The sequence below is a fragment of the Cervus canadensis genome, chromosome 10, assembly GCF_019320065.1.
Source record: "Cervus canadensis isolate Bull #8, Minnesota chromosome 10, ASM1932006v1, whole genome shotgun sequence".
NCBI classification, from domain to species: domain Eukaryota; kingdom Metazoa; phylum Chordata; class Mammalia; order Artiodactyla; family Cervidae; genus Cervus; species Cervus canadensis.
In genome coordinates, this window is record NC_057395.1 from 44,449,891 (window position 1) to 44,469,233 (window position 19,343).

At 39.1% G+C, this 19,343-nt stretch overlaps 1 protein-coding gene across 7 annotated transcripts in view; it reads right to left on the reverse strand.

The window, feature by feature from the left end:
* Window positions 1-19,343, reverse strand: part of TASOR2 (transcription activation suppressor family member 2) — a 61,233-nt gene that overhangs the window by 17,766 nt on the left and 24,124 nt on the right. For 5 of the 7 annotated variants that reach the window (XM_043479195.1, XM_043479197.1, XM_043479192.1 and 2 more), the window contains 11 exons: window positions 18,928-19,000; window positions 15,654-15,745; window positions 13,156-13,293; window positions 12,908-13,038; window positions 12,809-12,828; window positions 12,609-12,708; window positions 7,916-8,016; window positions 6,928-7,031; window positions 5,959-6,031; window positions 5,801-5,866; window positions 3,589-4,308 (listed from right to left, as the gene is read on the reverse strand). In XM_043479195.1, the coding sequence (XP_043335130.1) occupies window positions 3,589-4,308; window positions 5,801-5,866; window positions 5,959-6,031; window positions 6,928-7,031; window positions 7,916-8,016; window positions 12,609-12,708; window positions 12,809-12,828; window positions 12,908-13,038; window positions 13,156-13,293; window positions 15,654-15,745; window positions 18,928-19,000 (1,618 nt within the window). The remainder of the gene's footprint in view (window positions 1-3,588; window positions 4,309-5,800; window positions 5,867-5,958; window positions 6,032-6,927; window positions 7,032-7,915; window positions 8,017-12,608; window positions 12,709-12,808; window positions 12,829-12,907; window positions 13,039-13,155; window positions 13,294-15,653; window positions 15,746-18,927; window positions 19,001-19,343) is intronic. The other 2 variants (XM_043479199.1, XM_043479198.1) reach the window with 1 other exon arrangement.

A 19,343-nucleotide genomic window follows, 5' to 3' on the forward strand; every position in this document is an offset into this window, starting at 1 on the left:
AACAGTTCTTGTAAAAATTCCATAATCTTTGCTGACTGGTATGACAGGTAAGGCTGAATATTCTAGTTCACAGCACTGGGACAAATAACTCAATTTACACAAAAGCAACAAAGCTCCCATGAAGTGACGTGGTTGAAACCGTAAGCACACTGCAGAGATGAGACTGCAGATTTACAAAGACCTTACATGTTTTTCTTCACTACACCTAAATATTAATACCAAAGCCTTAACACCTGCCTGAAAAATCACCTCTTAAGAGAAGACGGAGGAAGGTACACTGAACAAAGTCCTCATCTGATTTAATTCCCTATCAACCTACTACCCTTATAGCAGAAAGCAAAGAAAAACTAAAGAGCCTCTTGATGAAAGTGAAAGAGGGGAGTGAAAAAGTTGGCTTAAAACTCAACATTCAGAAAACTAAGATCATGGCATCCGGTCCCATCAATTCATGGCAAATAAATGGGGAAACAATGGAAACAGTGACAGACTTTATTTTTTTGGGCTCCCAAATCACTGCAGGTGGTGACTGCAGTCATGAAATTAAAAAACATTTGCTCCTTGGAAGAAAAGCTATGGTTTTTCCAGTATTCATGTATGGATGTGAGAACTGGACTAAAAAGAAAGCTGAGTGCCGAAGAATTGATGCTTTTGAACTGTGGTGCTGGAGAAGACAAGAATCCCTTGGACTGCACGGAGATCCAACTAGTCCATCCTAAAGGAAATCATCTCTGAATATTCATTGGAAGGACTGAAGCTGAAGCTCCAATACTTTGGCCACCTGATGTGAAAAACTGACTCACTGGAAATGACTCTGATGCTGGGAAAGATTGAAAGCAGGAGGAGAAGGGGACAACACAGGATGAGACAGTTGGATGGCAGAACTGACTCAATGGACATGAGTTTGAATAAGCTCCGGGAGTTGGTGATGGACAGGGAAGGCTGGCGTTCTGTAGCCCATGGGGTTGCAGAGAGTCGGACACGACTGAGCAACTGAACCGAACTGAACTTACAAAATGCTCAGGTTTACTTCTTAAGGAAAGAGCTTAAGGTGGAGGGAGATGAGAAAAAAACTATTAATGACCTGCTTGTATCAAACACAGCAAGTGTTTCAGTGCTTTAAGAGTTTAAAAAAAAATGTTAATAAATGTTCCCTGTGAAAACTGTTTTCCACACTGTTACCTGTGAAAACTGTTTTCCACACTGTGTATATAAATTTATCATACCTGTGAATGTGTGTAAATATTTTAAAATCACATCATATAGAAAATACTGTTTCTAATTGCTAACAGAAAAATGATAATAAACAGTATAAGAATGTGATGGTTATTAGTGAAATGTAAAAAAGAGGCCAACTTCATGTTTCTGAAAATTAGAGGAATAAGTGGTTTTTTAAAAAGCTTTTAGGCTCTCTTAATGTTGAACATTTCCCTGGGTTTAATTATTTTCTTCCCTACTAAACTAATAAAGGCAACAGAGTAGCATATTTTTGTTTCCAGAATAAGACTTCTGATTCTACATCAGTTACAATTTTAAAAAATGTTGCCATAAAAAAGGCAAAATATAAATCAAGCAGGAAAATGAAAGTGAAACTGAAAGTCACTCAGTCACGTCCGACTCTTTGTGACCCCATGGACTATATAGTCCATGGAATTCTCCAGGCCAGAATACTGGAGTGGGTAGCCTTTTTTTTCTCCAGGGGATCTTCCCAACCCAGGGATTGAACCCAGGTCTCCTGCATAAAAGTGGAAAATGGTTAATATTAAATTGAGAAGAGAAAGGAAACAAGATGAGATTATCAAGATGAGGGGACGTGTTAGATCTGCACGGGTAGGAAGTGAACACCTCTCATGACCCAGGTCCTGGGAGGAAAAGGGGAAACATGACCCTGCAGGGACTACCCTGCTTATCTGCATCACTCAACAGCACGTCTCTCAAACTGTGTACAATAACCCATGGGTGGACTGTCAAATAAACCCAGTGGGCTGCAACCAGAATTCTTTATTAAATGAAACAGAATATATCAGATTATACTGCACAAAGTTAGGGTAAATGTTTTCTGAAATTTCTGTTTCAGTATGTATGCATTTGCGTATACTGGACTAAAACATAAAACATATTTCTTACAGTGGATGAAATTTAAAACATTTTGAGAAATAGTGACAACATATATGTTGAATTATAGATACTATATTTAATACCTTTAAGTATATTCACATAGAGAAGAAAGCCAATACGGCTGGCCTGGAATGTGTGCAGAAACAGCGTGTGTGTGGCTGCTTCATGCTTCCCTTCTTTCCACCACCTTCCTAAACACACACACCATTTCTCAAACTATAATTGGTCAGAAATAACTATTTGTTAAACCGAAGGGTAAAATCTTAATTATCTAGGATCCTGGGGGATCCACACATCTCCAGTATTTCTTCTTTAGGCATCAAAAGTGTTAAATTTACAACATGACAGACAGGGCCGGCTAAGGCACATGCTCATAAGCACCTTCCCACTTTGCCTGCGGTCAAGTACAGAGACGATGGGGAAATGCCTGAGGGGCCCTGGCCACAGTCTGCTCGCCCTTCTCGAAGGGAACATGGAGCGTAAGTTCCCTCAGTTCAGTTCAGTTCAGTTCAGTCACTCAGTCGTGTCCGACTGTCTGCGACCCCCATGGACTGCAGCATGCCAGACTCCCTGTCAATCACCAACTCCTGGAGCTTACTCAAACTCATGTCCATTGAGTCGGTGATGCCATCCAACCATCTCATCCTCTGTTATCCCCTTCTCCTCTTGCCTTCAATCTTTCCCAGCATCAGAGTCTTTTCTAATGAGTCAGTTCTATACATCAGGTGGCCAAAGTATTGGAGTTTCAGCTTCAGCATCAGTCCTTCCAATAAATATTAAGGACTGATTTCCTTTAAGTACCCTAGTTTTAAACAAATACACTACACATATCTGAGGGGGCTCTAAGCCAGAGTTGTGCTGTCTGCTGTGCTCTGCTGGCTCAAGCGCACTTGACTAATGCTTAAATGGCTCTGGATGCGGGCTCCTACTCAGTTTTCAGGGACAATAAAACCACTTATGAACTGTTTCTTTACATACTTCTCCAGGCCACTGGACACTGTTTCAGTAGGTCTGTACCAGACATCAGGTCCAGGTGACCACCTTTAGAATACACCAAAGATTAGAACTCTGCCCCAGGGTACTCTGGTTGTGGAGGCCCAGGTGGACCCTCTTTAGATGTGCTCAGGCCGTCACTCAAAACTTTCTACCAGTTGCTCTTAGTGTGCCTGATGTTAGGAGATCCTGTCCAATCTGTCCCAGGGCAGTTCAGAAACTGAAAGACCTTATTTCTTAAAAAGGTAAGTAAGTAACTAAGTGGCAACTGGAGCAGTTTTACAAGTGACTAGGAGCTTCTGGTGGGCAAGCTCTTGTCCTGTTGACTTTCACCTGTCAGCTAGATCAGTGCTCCCCAGCTCTAGTGCGCATACAAGCCACCGGGAGAAAACTCACAGATGTCGCCAAGCTATGGTCCAGGACGGTCACACAGGGACAGGATGGAGACACAACGTTTGAAAACCCACATGATGTGCTTACCTCTTTTTCTCCTCTGAGGAAACTGTCCTTTGACTAGCTTGAGAGTTGTGGTAGAGGCGGGACCCTTGTTTCCTCCAGCAGGAGTCCTTTTGGGGAAGGGTCGGTACAAGTTCACCCTTTTACTCTGTACCACGGGCAGAGTGCTCGCCTTTCTCTTGGGCTGCACTCTCAGATTTGGTGCTAGGCTCAGCGGGACCAGAGCTCCCTGTCTTGCTTGAAACACATCTTCAGAGTTATTTCCAGTTTCTGTATCTTTTCTTCCTTCTGCCTCTGAATCGTGAAATTCAGGATCTGGAGTCATCACTAAAGAAAAGCCTGTATCGCAAATCCCATCTGAAATACAAGGAGACTGAGGACGCTCTGCCAATAGACCTAACACAGTAGACACTCCCAAAATGTACCCACTCGCATCTGAAAAGTAAGACTTCAGCTGAGTTAAAGACTGTAAAGGGCACTTTTCAGCTGGAGGAGTCAAGTCAAAAGCACTGGACACTTGGCCAGAGAAGCCGGTTTCTTTAAATCCATCCTGGGAAGCAGCAGTTAGTGGAGGGCTTTTGTTCACCTTGGACAAGTCTTGGAAATTATGCTTTACTAATGTGTTTAGAGAGATTCTTTTTTCAGAAAGTGATTTCTTTGCTTCTAGCAGGGCACAATTGAGGGCAGGCAAAACAGGCACCACCTTCAATGAGATGTCATCTTCAACTTTCAAGTCTGTCAGACCTAAAATATATATGCGTGTATTAAAAACCTGAAGTTCTTTTTTTTTTTTCAAAAATCATGCAGAAAAAAAATGCTTTACATTACAAAATTATAGGATGGTTAAATACGATGCAATGTTTCAAATGGTAATCTAAATAGCAATTAATAGAAGGTTTATGAATGCACTTAATGAATATATATTATCTTCATATATATGAAAATACATACACACAGAATCAAAACAGAGTCATTCAGGAGGGATGGTAAGATGAGAATGAAGAAGGCAGGCCTGGCTCCAGCTCCGAAAAATAGCACCGGCTCTTAGAGTTGGCAGAATTGCTTTTCTGTTCTTATCTGTACCTTATACGACCTACTTCAAACTCTCTTAACAAGGTAGCCAAAGGTGCAAACGTCCTTTGGTTCGCATTTTGACTTTCCTTTTTCTTCTAGCTTTCAGTTCAGTTCAGTTCAGTCGCTCAGTCGTGTCCGACTCTTTGCGACGCCATGAATTGCAGCATGCCAGGCCTCCCTGTCCGTCACCAACTCCCGGAGTTTACTCAAACTCATGTCCATCGAGTCAGTGATGCCATCCAGCCATCTCATCCTCTGTCGTTCCCTTCTCCTCCTGCCCCCAATCCCTCCCAGCATGAGATATAACTGAAATACAGCACTGTGTACATTCAGAATTTACAGCATAATGATCTGACTTACATACATCATTTAAACAGTTACCTCAGTAAGTCCAGTGAACATCCATCATATCAGTAGATACAAAATTAAAGAAGTAAAAAAATTTTTTTCCTTGTGATGGGAACCAACTGAACTCAAACAAAGTAAACCCCTAAGTAACCCTCAAGTTAATATTATGTAACTAGACTGACTAGTCTGTGTTCCTCAATGAAGGAAGAGTGGTGATGGACTCATTAAAGTGATAATCAGGCTGACACCTGACAGCTCTGCATGAGAGGCTAGACTGTGCTTATTCTCCAGTTTTACTTATTATTTCCCCTTACCAGAGCCTTTCTGGACTTTGTTTCCTAACTGCCCTCTGAAATTCTAATACCACCGATCTACTGTATATCTATTTATATCCTGCAAGAGCAATACTTTTTGCCCCTAATAGACAATTCCTGGTCCTGGGGAAGGAGACAAGCAGTCCAGACAAAGGCAAGTGCTTCTGTGAAGACCTTAAGTCCTACTGACAGGGAGACTAGGATAAAACTACTTCCTGGCTATTGCTCTTCAAGAACAACTGAATCCAGTTTTGGACATGCTGAATGTGAGTAACATCTGAGACACCTAAATGGAAAGAGATGTCAATAGGCAGGTGGATACCTGAGTGGGGAGTAGACTTGCAAGGATAAGCCTGTAGAGATGAAGGATTGACCAGGGAGAGTAAAGGGGGAAAGTTATTTCAGAGAAGAAAACAGTTTCCAGAGTCATGTGCTGCTTGGGGTTTAAGATGAGGACTGAAACGTGGCCCACAGCTGTCGTGGACTGCCTATGCCCTTACCTGCTGCTGATGGAGGTGAGTGGAATAAATGCAATCCATGTAGACCTGTCTGCTCCTCTCCAAAACCTACACAGAATGAGAATCAGAAGAAAATCAGGTTGCTGATTTGATAAAAGTAAACATATTGGAAAACATTTTTTCAAAAAAGTTGTCCTTACCTGTTTCGGACATTAAGGCTGATGACGTAAGTAAAATGAAAAATTCTCGATCTTCTAAGCATTTGATTATTGCCTTAAACATAAAAAAGCAAGAAAGAAGATTCAATTCCCTCCTCCTTCTACCACATTCTTCATAGATTTTTAACCTTATGAAAAGTTAAGGAAAAAGATTCTTGAAATGTTAGTATTTATGGGAAGCAGAACAATTTTGTCCCCAGTATCAGAAATTTCAAGTCCCTTGCTGCTCAAATAATCTTTGCCTTGTTAGGGCTACATATAATAAATAACTGGGACATCAAGGGTTAGTTTTTGGATAGTGTTCAACTATGTAACAAATCAATCAGAAACTCTTTTCATTGTCATGTTTGACATTTGCTGTGCAAGTAGCTGCTCTGTTTCCCGTTAGCCACTACAAATTCAAGGTCAGTCAGACCTATGATTAACATCAATAAGCTCATGTTAACACAAAACATATCACAGAATCCTGCAACTAGAAAAACTGGAAGATATCATCCATTAAAGGAATCCTTTCCACAGCACAGTAGGAGATGGGTAATAACAGGCAATAACATCATTAGGTCCCTGGTAATAAGAAATGCAGACAGAAAATGCAGCTCTTCTTTCCCATTATTCACCATTTCAAAAGCCTATATACACATAACAAAGACAAAATCCAATGTTCATATAATAATCACTGAGTTAAAAAAAACAGAATAAATATACCACTTCATGAAGCGATAAAATACTGTATTTCAAAAATTGTCAGGTCAGAAGCCTACAAATCTGATAAATTAATAAATCATTCACTAACAACTCAAGTATGAAAAAAAGACTTCTAATTCTTTATTAGAACGCCACCCACAGGAACCATCACTATGGTGCATCTCCATATGTTTCTCCCAGTCTTTGTGTATCAAGTTCTCAATTTCAGGGAAAATAATAATTATATGTTAAATGGATGACTCTTACCAACTGTTCCCTTTTAATGTATTCTATTAGTTTATCCACTTTCTCCCCCTGTTTGTTTGAGAGCTCCACCTCATACATATTGAAGCACATGTCTTGGCAACAGACTGTGGAAAAAAATCAGAAACAGAACATTTCTTATTTTAAAATACTATGATGTTTATTTTTTTTAACAACTGATTTATTCATTTTATATTTTAAAAGAAGAAATAGGAATACTATTCAAAAAACATGGATCATTCAATGTTCTTGGTTATAAAACCCCTTAATAAAAAGTTACTGTATACAGTATTTAAAAACAATGCTTTTATTTATACTACACAAATATAAAGTTAACAAGACAAATAAATATATATAAATAAAAACATCAATGTTACCATGAATTAATCTAAATGACTAAGAACTTTCCTTCTCATGTTTGCTGCTTTATTTCTTCATTTAAAAGTATAGGTGACCCTTGAATGCCTCTCCCTCAACCCTCTGGGCAGTCAGTTATTTCCAATATATGATTACCCTGGGTAATCATGATTCCACACCCATGGATTGGGTGGTACTATAATATGTACTACAGAAAAAAAAACTGCTTATAAGTGGACTTAAGCTATTCAAACCTGTGTTGTTCCAGAGTCAGTGGTAAATAAATAAAAACAACCACAAAACCTCTGTTCTCCTTGAAAGTAATGATTATGAGTTTCCAACTGTTTGTAAGTGTATCTCTGCTTAATTCCCTCAGTATTCTATATTAACGCTAGTCTCTGCCATATTAAATGAAAACTACTGTTCATCACTTTGAGCTGGCCTCCCAGGAACTGAATCACATGGTTACTCTATCCCTTTCACAAAAGACCCTTTTAAGAACCACTTATGGGAAAAACAGAAGTAAGGAGGGAGAGAAAGTATGTGTGCACACACGTGTGTGTATGAAAGAGAGAGTGGAAAACAACTGGAACAAAGCTCAGGACATGCAGTGTACCATAACATCTGAACAGACCTTTGTTCTCCATGTAATTCTGTTTTTTAAAAGCAGCTTCTGGTAGTTTCTCTTTCAAAGATGACACTTTCATTACATACTTAAAATCTAGTTCATGTGGTCTAAAAAACAAAACAATACCATGTAATGTAATAAACATTGAAACTAGAGCTTCATAACTTTTGATTTTCTAATATAAATGAAAACAAAACTATTAAAATCACAAAAATTCTTAAATCTATAAACTCTAAGTCAAATAATGGATATATTCATAAATACTAGAGATTTTTGGGTATATGAGCTTATAAATTGGCTTCCCTAGTGGCTCAGACAATAAAAAATCTGCCTGCAATGCAGGAGATCTGGGTTCAATCCCTGGGTCAGGAAGATACCCTAAAGAAGGGAATGGCAACCGACTCCAGTACTCTTGCCTGGAGAATTCTATGCACCGAGAAGCCTGGCAGGCTATAGCCCACGGGGTCACGAGGAGTCGGGCATGACAAGACTATCCATGGGGTCACAAAGAGTCAGGCATGACTGAGGACTAACACCTCATAAACCATGGTCTGCAAATATGTTCACATTAACTGAATGCATGCATTTTGTTATAACCAAAATATCCAGAAGTGTGGAAGAATTATGTATTCTGGAATGGAATGAGAATCTTCTAGAAATTATACCACATAAGAGTTGAAAGCTTTCGACAATACAGGACTGCCTACCATGCAGGGCCACAGAAAGAACCACATCTAGACTAGCACCATTTCCTTCTTTAAAACTTATTTAGAAATACTTGTACACTTACAGATACCTCCTTTTCCCCCTAAATACTTCTCTGTGTGCACTTTTACGAAAAACATTTCCTTCTATAACCCCCCCGCCACACACAAAAAATATACCTGTCTGAATGCAGAGTTCCAAAGAACAGCAAGGAGAGGTAAGAAAGCCTTCCTAAGTGATCAATGCAAAGAAATAGAGGTAAACAATAGAATGGGAAAGACTAGAGATCTTTTCTAGAAAATGAGAGATACCAAGGGAACATTTCTTTTTTTTTTTCCAAGGGAACATTTCATGCAAAGATGGGCACAATAAAGGACAGAAATGGTATCGACCTTAACAGAAGCAGATGATATCAAGGTGTGGCACTAATACACAGAAGAACTATACAAAAAAAGATCTTAATGATCCAGATAACCATGAGGGTTTGATCACTCACCTAGAGCCAGACATCCTGGAGTGCAAAGTCAAGTAGGCCTTAGGAAGCATCACTAGGAACAAAGCTAGTGGAGGTGATGGAATTCCAGCTGAGCTATTTCAAATCCTAAAAGATGATGCTGTTAAAGTGCTGCACTCAATATGCCAGCAAATTTGGAAAACTTCAGCAGTGGCCACAGGACCAGGAAAGGTCAATTTTCATTCCAGTCCCAAAGAAAGGCAATGCTAAAGAATGCTCAAACTACTGAACAATCACACTCATCTCACATGCTAGCAAGTAATGCTCAAAATTCTCCAAATGAGATTGGTACGTGAATCATCTAACAGTATGTGAACCGAAACTTCCAGATGTTCAAATTGGATTTAGAAAAGGCAGAGGAGCCAGAGATCAAATTGCCGACACCTGTTGGATCACAGAAAAAGCAAGAGTTCCAGAAAAACATCTACTACTACTTTATCCACTCCAAAGCCTTTGACTGTGTAGAACACAACAAATTGTGGAAAATTCTTAAAGAGATGGGAATACCAGGCCACCTTGCCCGCCTCCTGAGAAACCTGTATGCAGGTCACGAAGCAACACTTAGAACTGGACATGGAACAATGGACTGGTTCCAAATTGGGAAAGGAGTATGTCAAGGCTGTATACTGTCACCCTGCTTATTTAACTTCTATGCAGAGTTCATCATGCGAAATGCCAGGCTGAATGAATCCCAAGCTGGAATCAAGATTGCCAGGAGAAATATCAATAACCTCAGATACACAGGTGACACCACCCTTATGGCAGAAAGTGAAGAAGAGCTAAAGAGCCTCTTGAAAGTGAAAGAGGAGAGTGAAAAACCTGTCTTAAAACTCGACATCCAGAAAACTAAGATCACAGAATCTGGTCCCATCACTTCATGGCAAATAGATGGAGAAACAATGGAAACAGTCAGAGACTTTATTTTTTGGGGCTTCAGAATCACTGCAGATGGTGACTGCAGCCATGAAATTAAAAGACGCTTGTTCCTTGGAAGAAAAGCTATGATCAACCTAGACAACATATTAAAAAGCAGAGATATTACTTAGTCAACAAAGGTCCATCAAGTCAAAGCTATGGTTTTTCCAGTAGTCATGAATGGATGTGAGAGTTGGACTATAAAGAAAGCTGAGCACCTCGGAATTGATGTTTTTGAATTGTGGTGTTGGAGAAGACTCTTGGGAATCCCCTGGACTGCAAGGAGATCCAACCAGTCCATCCTAAAGGAAATCAGTCCTGAATATTCACTGGAAGGACTGAAACTGAAGCTCCAATATTTTGGCCACCTGATGCGAAGAACTGATTTAGTGGGAAAGACCCTGATGCTGGGAAAGATTGAAGGCGGGAGGAGAAGGGGACAACAGAGGATGAGATGGTTGGATGGCATCACTGACTCAATGGACCAGCTCCGGGTGTTGGTGATGGACAGGGAAGCCTGGCATGCTGCAGTCCATGGAGTTGCAAAGAGTTGGACATGACTAAGCGACTGAACTGATATAACCACAAAACAATTAGCAAAATCAAGACATCAATGATACAGTACAGTTCTTTAATCTACAGCACTCACTAAGGTCTGGTAACAAAAGGCGCTGCTTGCTTCTGGTCCAGAATCCAATCCAGGATGACACACGACACTTACTTATGTCTCTCTCATCTCCTTCAACCTGCAAAACCTTCATCTTCACTGACCTTGATATTTCTGAATAATGCAGGCCATTTACTTTGCAGACTGTCCCTCAATTTGGGCATGTCTAATGCTTCCTCCTGATTAGACTGGCAGGAACACCACAGACATGACATCATGTCATTCTCTGTGCATCGTGTCAGGAAGCTCCTGACGTTTCTTTCTTTCCTAGTGATGTGAACTTATCCACTGAGTTAAAATGGTATCTGCAGCTTCTTCTATTATAAAGTCTGCATTCCTTGCTTTATGAGATATGTAAATTCCATCAAACTTCCACCTACTTTATCAAGCCTCCATTGATCATTATGATGTTGCCAAAATGTGATATACTAATTTCATCACTCTTTCTACACTTAATGCTGCTGCTGCTAAGTCACTTTAGTAGTGTCCAACTCTGTGTGACGCCACAGACGGCAGCCGACCAGGCTCCCCTGTTCCTGGGATTCTCCAGCCAAGAACACTAGAGTGGGTTCTACACTTCCTAGTTGTACTCTATACAATTACTGAGCCTGTGTACTGCAACTCCTGCAGCCTGCATGCCTAAAGCCTGTGCTTCTCAACGAGAGAAGCCACCACCATGAGAAGCCCGAGCACTGCAAATGGAGAGTAGCCCCCTACTCGCCATAACCAGAGAAAGCTGCACAAAGCAATGAAGGCTCATGCAGTCTAAAGAAATAAACACAAAACTTAAAAAAAAAGCCAATAAAAAAATTATTTCTAATAGAACGCTAACTTTCACTTTTTATTTCAGTTAAAGCATGTCTAACTTTCAAGAAGTTTGGGGGCAAACTAAGTAGATTAAATAAAAAAGTATCACAAGATGCCCAGAAAAAAATACTGTAATTCATTATAATATAAATACATGTAACAGCTCCTCTATTTAATACTACTCTGGGAAAATCCTGTGAAAATTAGAAAATTAGATCCTGCATATCTTAATAAAAACTATAATAGAATTAAGTGGCTATAATCTGCATCTGTTATCTAGGCAAGTACAATTTGTTTCTCACAGAAAGTCAAACTTCCAGCATTAAGTAAGTTAATTTAGCCCGAGAGGTTATTTTTCCACGAATGGATTAAGATGCTAAAATTTTAAAGGTGATTTATCAAAGATTACAAAACTAAAAAGTAGGGACTTCACTTTGCCAACAAAGGTCCATATAGCCAAAGCTATGGTTTTTCTAGCAGTCATGTACAGATGTGAGAGCTGGACCATAATGAAGGCTGAGCACCAAAGAACTGATGTTTTTCAACTATGGTGTTGGAGAAGACTCTTGAGACTTCCTTGGACAGCAAGGAGATCAAACCAGTCAATCCTCAAGGAAATCAATCCTGAATATTCATTGGAAGGACTGATGCTGAAGTTCCAATACTGTGGCCACCTGATATAAAGAGCCGACTCACTGGAAAGATCCTGATGCTGGGAAAGATTGAGGGCAGGAGGAGAAGGGGACGATAGAGGACGAGACGGTTGGATGGCATCACTGACTCAATGGACATGAGTTTGAGCAAACTCCAGGAGATAGTGAAGGACAGGGAAGTCTGTCCATGGGGTCACAGAGTCAGACACAGCTTAGCAACTGAGCAACATAAAACTAACTTATTCCAAAGCAAAGGTCAGATTTAGATTTGAATTTAGGTCTCTTGTGTCACGGCCCCGTACTCTATACATCTCCCGAAGAATAACCTAAAACCAAGTACAGCTGGTATATTTCACACCAGTGCCAACAAGAAGGACCTCAAAATGAGAAATGAAAAGCTAGAGAAGCATTAGTATAGGGCATTAATTCAACACTTACAATTGTTTTGGAACCACTGTACCACAGGAAGACCAAAGAGTTATATCACACATCAGACAGCCTTGTATAATTAATTTCCCTTTCCATGGAGAGATGAGAACTGTAAGAAATGAGGTTAAGAAAGAAACTGATTATTTTATTTTTGAACAAAACATTTACTTAAAGAAAAAACTAAAAAAAAAAATTAAATAATTTCTTACCATTTTCTCTGAGTTCAAGTCTAGGGGGGAAAAAGAAGCATTTTTATAAGAGTGAAGAAAACAAATCCAGTAAAACAAAGTATGCACATAATTACTTACATGCTTTTATGATCATGGGCTGGTGCTGCCATCTTTTTAGGTTCCCTGTACTGAAAAGCTACAATCAGGAAAGGACAGATCTGTCTGGGTCGCTCAGTAACAGTGCTGCCTGAAAGTTCATAGAGGTAATACTGAAAGAAGAAAAGTATTATGAGGATAGCACTACTTCAACCCTACCCAACCTCCAAATTTAACTCATTAGATTCAGAAAAGTATCTTGCAAATGATTTATTCCCAGAAGACTATACCTGACTCAGTTCAAAGGTGCGAAAATGACTTGTCTTGTGAGAAATCTTGTTAATATTTACAGCCACATGGCAATCATAGCCAGAAGATGGGCTAGTATAGTTAGCTGTATAATTCTCAGGCACAAACTTGACTTTTCCCTAGAATGAAAATATTAAGACTAATCAAATATCTTTGAATAGGAATAATTTTACTCTAGGATTTATTTTTAGTCTAAATAAAGATGTGGATGTGTTTTGACTAACAGTAAACTGTGTTAAGAACTATGGCTCTTAAAAAATTATCTTAAGACCAACAATAGTTTTAATTATCCATGAACCCCATTACATTTGTATTTAGCCCTTAAAAGTTTTTTGTTTTTTTTTTCACAAACTCCGATATAATTTGGCATCTTTCTTAGGCAAACATCCACAGCTTTTTTCATAGTATTAAAGGAGTACATGAATTAGCCCAAATTTAGGAGAACCATGCCTTTCAACTGGAGAAGAAAATGGCAACCCACTCCAGTATTCTTGCCTGGGAAATCCCATGGACGGAGAAGCCTGGTGGGCTATAGTCCATGGGGTCACAAAGAGTCAGACACAACTGACTAACACGTTAACTTAACTTTATTTCTTTAAAAGAGAAATTACATAGTCCACCAAACAGACTCGCTATTCAATGACTATACCATAAAAGAAGAAAAAAACTAAAATGTCAAAAGATGAGTTCCAAACTGAAGTATTAAATTATAAACTGTAAATTGCTGCTGCTGCTAAGTCGCTTCAGTTGTGTCCAACTTTGTGCGACCCCATAGACGGCAGCCCACCAGGCGTCTGGGATTCTCCAGGCAAGAACACTGGAGTGGGTCGCCGTTTCCTTCTCCAATGCATGAAAGTGAAAAGTGAAAGTGAAGTCGCTCAGTTGTGTCCGACTCTTAGCAACCCCATGGACTGCAGCCCACCAGGCTCCTCCATCCATGGGATTTTTCCAGGCAAGAGTACTGGAGTGGGGTGCCATTGTCTTCTCCGTGAATTGTAAATTAGAGACCAAGATACTCCTGTTCCACCAGCACTCAGTAAACCAGCAAGGAGCAAAAGCCCAGTAAAGCACTTCACAGGCCAATAGCCCTGATTACTCAACAGCTGACAGTATTTTTCACTATGGAATCTCTTCATCAAGGGGTACGTATCTCCCAGAAAAAGGAAAAAGAGAACTATTGAGTTAGTTTATTATGCAACAGAAGGTCATACAATGATTTTAAAACCTATCTTGAATAACATAATGACATAACATGACAAAAATGAAAATACACAAAATAGGTACCAAAATGAGGTGCAAAATAATAGGCAACTTTTATTTTTATGTTTACAAGATGCACTATTTAAATATATATACACACACACACATATATATATATATATATATATATGCTTGCTGTTAAGGTCCCTCCTCTTCAGCATGTGGACCAAGAACAATCCTCAGAAGACTAATCACATGAGGGGTGCTCCAGTGAGCAGTCAGAGCCTGCATCCTTCTCCCCATCACACTGGGCAGGGCTGGCTTCTGAGCAGTGAAATAAGGAGGACTGAGAGCACATTGCCAGAAACTCAAAACTAAACAGCAGGGTCTGCCAGGCAGGGTAGGGGCATGAAACCAACGGTGAGGCACAATCTGACATGAAAACTTGGTATCTGAGCTGACAGGCATGTGGGCTACGGCAGAACCACAGTACCTATCACAGAGCAGGAGAGGGAGATGTTAAAGGGAGAAGCAGCGGCTGGGAGCCAATGAATGCTACTTTCCTTTCAGTTCTTGGGGATAAATTTTGGAATATGGAGAATTCACACTCTTAAAAAATCAGTAGTGTTAGGTTTATAACCGAAGAACTTAGTAGGAATGCTAAAACAAAAGCAAAAACAAAACGAGACCACAGAATACATCCTCAAAAAACCCCCTGACCTCTAAAATTAGTTTTCCTACTATTTGAGTGAAAATTCTAATTGTGTGATTCACTTATACTGCAATATTTAAGGGAATTAAAAAATTTCTGAGATTATTATTTATAGGTATCACATGAAGCTATGAACAAGATCTCAATGTTTTAGGGGTAACAAAAATGCATAAAGATTTCTCATTTTGACAATTTAAACCAGACAATGAATGCTGCTTTCTAAATTCATCTCTTATAGCTGAAATCATATTTTATAAACAAGTTACTCATTCTACTATTTAATGTTTAAAAAGTGACATTGTGGAGCAGGGTGAGGAAAGTTTCTCACTAAATGCCTGCTGTACTATTTAGAAGCTTTCTTCAAGAAAAAAAATTCACAGATATCTATTAAATGAGTAAAAGAAAGCTTTGTCCTTAAACGAAAGCAAAAGGAGCAGTTATTTTTTCTGATTCTGAACAGCTGTCTTTGGCAAGGACTATGTTCAGCAAATGATCTGCAAAAAACATGATCACAGACTGATAAACTTTCATTAAAAAAAATTACACAGAAGCAAATTTAGGCTTTACCTTAATTATATTAAAAATTACAACATAACCAGACTTCCCATGATACCAAGGTCTTGCATGAAGATAGTCTGAATATTTGGAAATGTACACACCTATAAAAGTATAAAAATAGATTAATTTACACTTTAAGAAGACTGTTTATACATGGGTTACTTAAACTGAACAAGATGACAAAAGGGACAAATAAAAGGTAACCTTAAAAAAGCTATTGAAAATGCTTACCTTTTAAAATCTATTTGAGATATTCTACAGGTATGGAAACATCAGAGCTAAGATAAAATATATCTGTTTGACAACCAACTTTCTATTTGGGTACAGTAAGTGAAAAGGGATGAATGTATCACAATTTTGGAAAAGTCTCTGTTTGTCTGTTTTATTCTCCATGCAATCTTTTAGTGAAAAGGCCTGTGGTAATCTGATTCTCAAGTTATTTTTTCCAGAAAATCTCAGTAAGTGCTCCTATTTAAGAATGTGTGCTGAGGTTTACTACACAGCAGGTCTGTGCCAGGGAGCAGTGACACAAAGGGAAACAGAACAAGATCCCTGCCTTTAAGCAGCGTGTTCTGCTGGACTGTGAATTCCAGTCAGCAGAGGTTAGATTTTTTTTTTTTGTTCACCACTGCAGCCTCATCACAGACCATTGCTGTTTAAAACAGAAGTTGAGTCTCAAGAGGGGAGAGACTCCTGTAGGTTGAGGCAGGAGAGGATGATCCCCACACAGAAGCAGCAGTGAGAAAACAGAGGAAAGAACCCATTTCAGGGATATTCCTGAACTGAGGCATCACTTGTGAAATAGAAAAGACAATGGTGAGAACACGGATAGAATGAACAAGAGTTATAGACATGTTGTCAGAAGACTGGATTCCAGTTCCAAGTTCTTTACTTACTACTACTACTACTACTACTAAGCACATGACTGAGTAGTACGTCACTTAAGCAGAGAGGATGGGTGTGGGTCACAGATACAGAAATCACAGGTTTTTAGGAAGATTTAAAAAGATCCATAAACCTTTAAAACTATAATACCCTATAATAATATAAAGGCTTATTTTCATATTTCATTCATTTTACTTGAGCCAAAAACTATAAACATACATATCCAGTAGTGCTGTCTTATCATCACCCCCAGCATGTGAAGAAGAATGTGTATTTGTAGGAACAACGCAACCTCTACTCTACCTACTGAAACCAGGCTCTCAAAACATCAACAATAAACTCATGCAACTGTCATGTAGAAAAATGACCTTGATTTTCAGAGGTATAAGTTGAGGCATTTGCTTGTAACTCACTTCCACATTTTTCAGGAAAAAAAAAATGTTTTTAGACGAAGAGAATTAATGCAAAACATTACCTGGTAAATGTAGGCAATGGGTATATCATACCATGCTACTTTTTTTCTACATTAGCATTTTGCATAATGAAAAGAAGGAGATGTTAAGAAGAATAGGGGAAAAGGAACAAAGGTTTCAGGTAAACTGTTATTTGAGTTGTGAACTTATCCTCTTTCATGTCCTTTAGGAGAGCTGAATAGAAGTTTAAAAACATTTGCTGCACACAGAGTTACCATACAAGCCAGCAATTCCACTCCTAGGTATAAACCCAGCAGAAATGAAAATACTTGTCCACATAAAGACCATATGTACAAGAATATACATAACTTTTTAAAATGATAGCTAAAAAATAGAAACAACGAAGTGTCTACCAACTGCTGAATGGATAAAGAAAAAGTGCTACAATGGAATATTATTCAGTCAAAAAGTGAATCAGGTACATGCGACAACATAGATGAATCTCAAAAACACTAAGTAAAAAAACAGTTACTCACAAAAGGTCAGATATGATTCCATTTATATGGAATGTCTGGAATAGGTCAATCCACAGGGGCAAAAAGGAAAGCAGTGGTTGACCAGGCTGGTGGGAGGGGAGGTGACTGATGAAAACCATTTAAAACTGACTGTGCTGACAGCTGCACAACTCTGAATGCACTAAAAAAAAAACACCGAACTGTATACTTCAAATGGGTGAATTGAATGGTGAATTTTATCTCAATAAAGCTGTTATTACAAAGAAAGGGCCAACAAGAACTTAGCCATGAAGCCCCATAGTCTTTCTCACCCCTGATCTCCAACTTCTACAGCATCTGACACTGCTAACACCCCTCTGGACACCTGCTTCCTGTGAGACTCTACCTCCAGATTCTTCATCCACTGGACTGCTCTCAGCTCTTCCTCTTCCTGTCCTCGCTCCATGTCCCCATCCCTTGGTCCCATAACCATCTAAATAAAAGTTCTGTTCTTCACCATCTGTGCTGCCCCATGTAACAATATCTTTAGGACTTCACTGGTGGCTCAGATGGTAAAACGTCTGCCTACAATGAGGGAGACCCGGGTTCAATCCCTGGGTCGGGAAGATCTCCTGGAGAAGGAAACGGCAACCCACTCCAGTATTCTTGCCTGGAAAATCCCATGGACGGAGGAGCCTGGTAGGTTACAGTACATGGGGTTGCAAAGAGTTGGACATGACTGAGCACCTTCACTTCACAACATGCACCCTCTGCCACCTTGAGCCCCAACTTCTAGTCCTTATCCCTCTTCCAACTGTTTTCACCACCAGCAGGATAGCTTCCAGAACACTTATGATGACCTACTGTTTCTCAAATAGCTTACTGAAGGTGGTGTTCATTTACTGCAAGAGGTGTAAGCTCCATGCTAAGCACTTTACATAGTCTCATAATCCTCACAACAAATCTAGAAGATAGTTTTATCTATTTACAGATGAGGAAAGTGAAGCTTAAAGAAATTAGGGCTAAAGCACATTCTTAATGATAAGACTACCTTTCTCCTGTGACTCATCAGCCTATCTAAAATCTCTCCTCTATTGATAATATCAATGGAGTGTAAATTTAACACTTTATATTTGATTATTTCTTTTCTCTACTTCTCACATCCCACAGTTGGCATCTTTGGTCAGTACGATCTATTCTCTATTCCTATAGCCATAATGATAGTTAGGAGGAAAGCCTCCTTAGCCCCAGATGATAGCACTGACCTCTTGGCACTGAAAGATATCTTCTAGTCCAATCATCTTTTAAAAGATGGAACTCCTAATAGAAAACCTTAAGTTCTTAGATTCGAAGCTCATGTATATATTTAAAGTTCTGATTCCAAAGATTATTTACCATCAATGAAACTAGCTTTTAATACAGGGCTCTTATGTAATTAACTAAATCCCATTTCACCTTGTGAAAGAAATTCTCCTTCCTTATAGACCATACCTTTCGCTGGGTCCCCCAGAGTGGTGATAGCACTGCTGCCCACACAGAGTCCATGCTGACATACCAACTTCGCCTTAAACAAAAGATCGGTCTTTGCTTATTATCATGTTTTGGAGAGTCAATGAAATAACTCTATAATTTACATACAAATTTTCAATACAGAATCTGCACACTATATGGATTCATGGTATAAAGCACGTTTCTATAAGGCAATTGTGTTTCAGTTAAAATGAACAGTTTAAACTTTTTATTTCTTTTCGGTTTAAAATTTTTTCATGAAACGTTACCATTTCTGCTAACGAAAATGTCACTGGCAAAACCAAATTAAACAAGCTCACAGATTAGTCCTTCCTTGAAGATTTCTTTTTCAATTACAGCTTGGGAATCATGAAATTTGAAAATGCCTTACCCCCAGA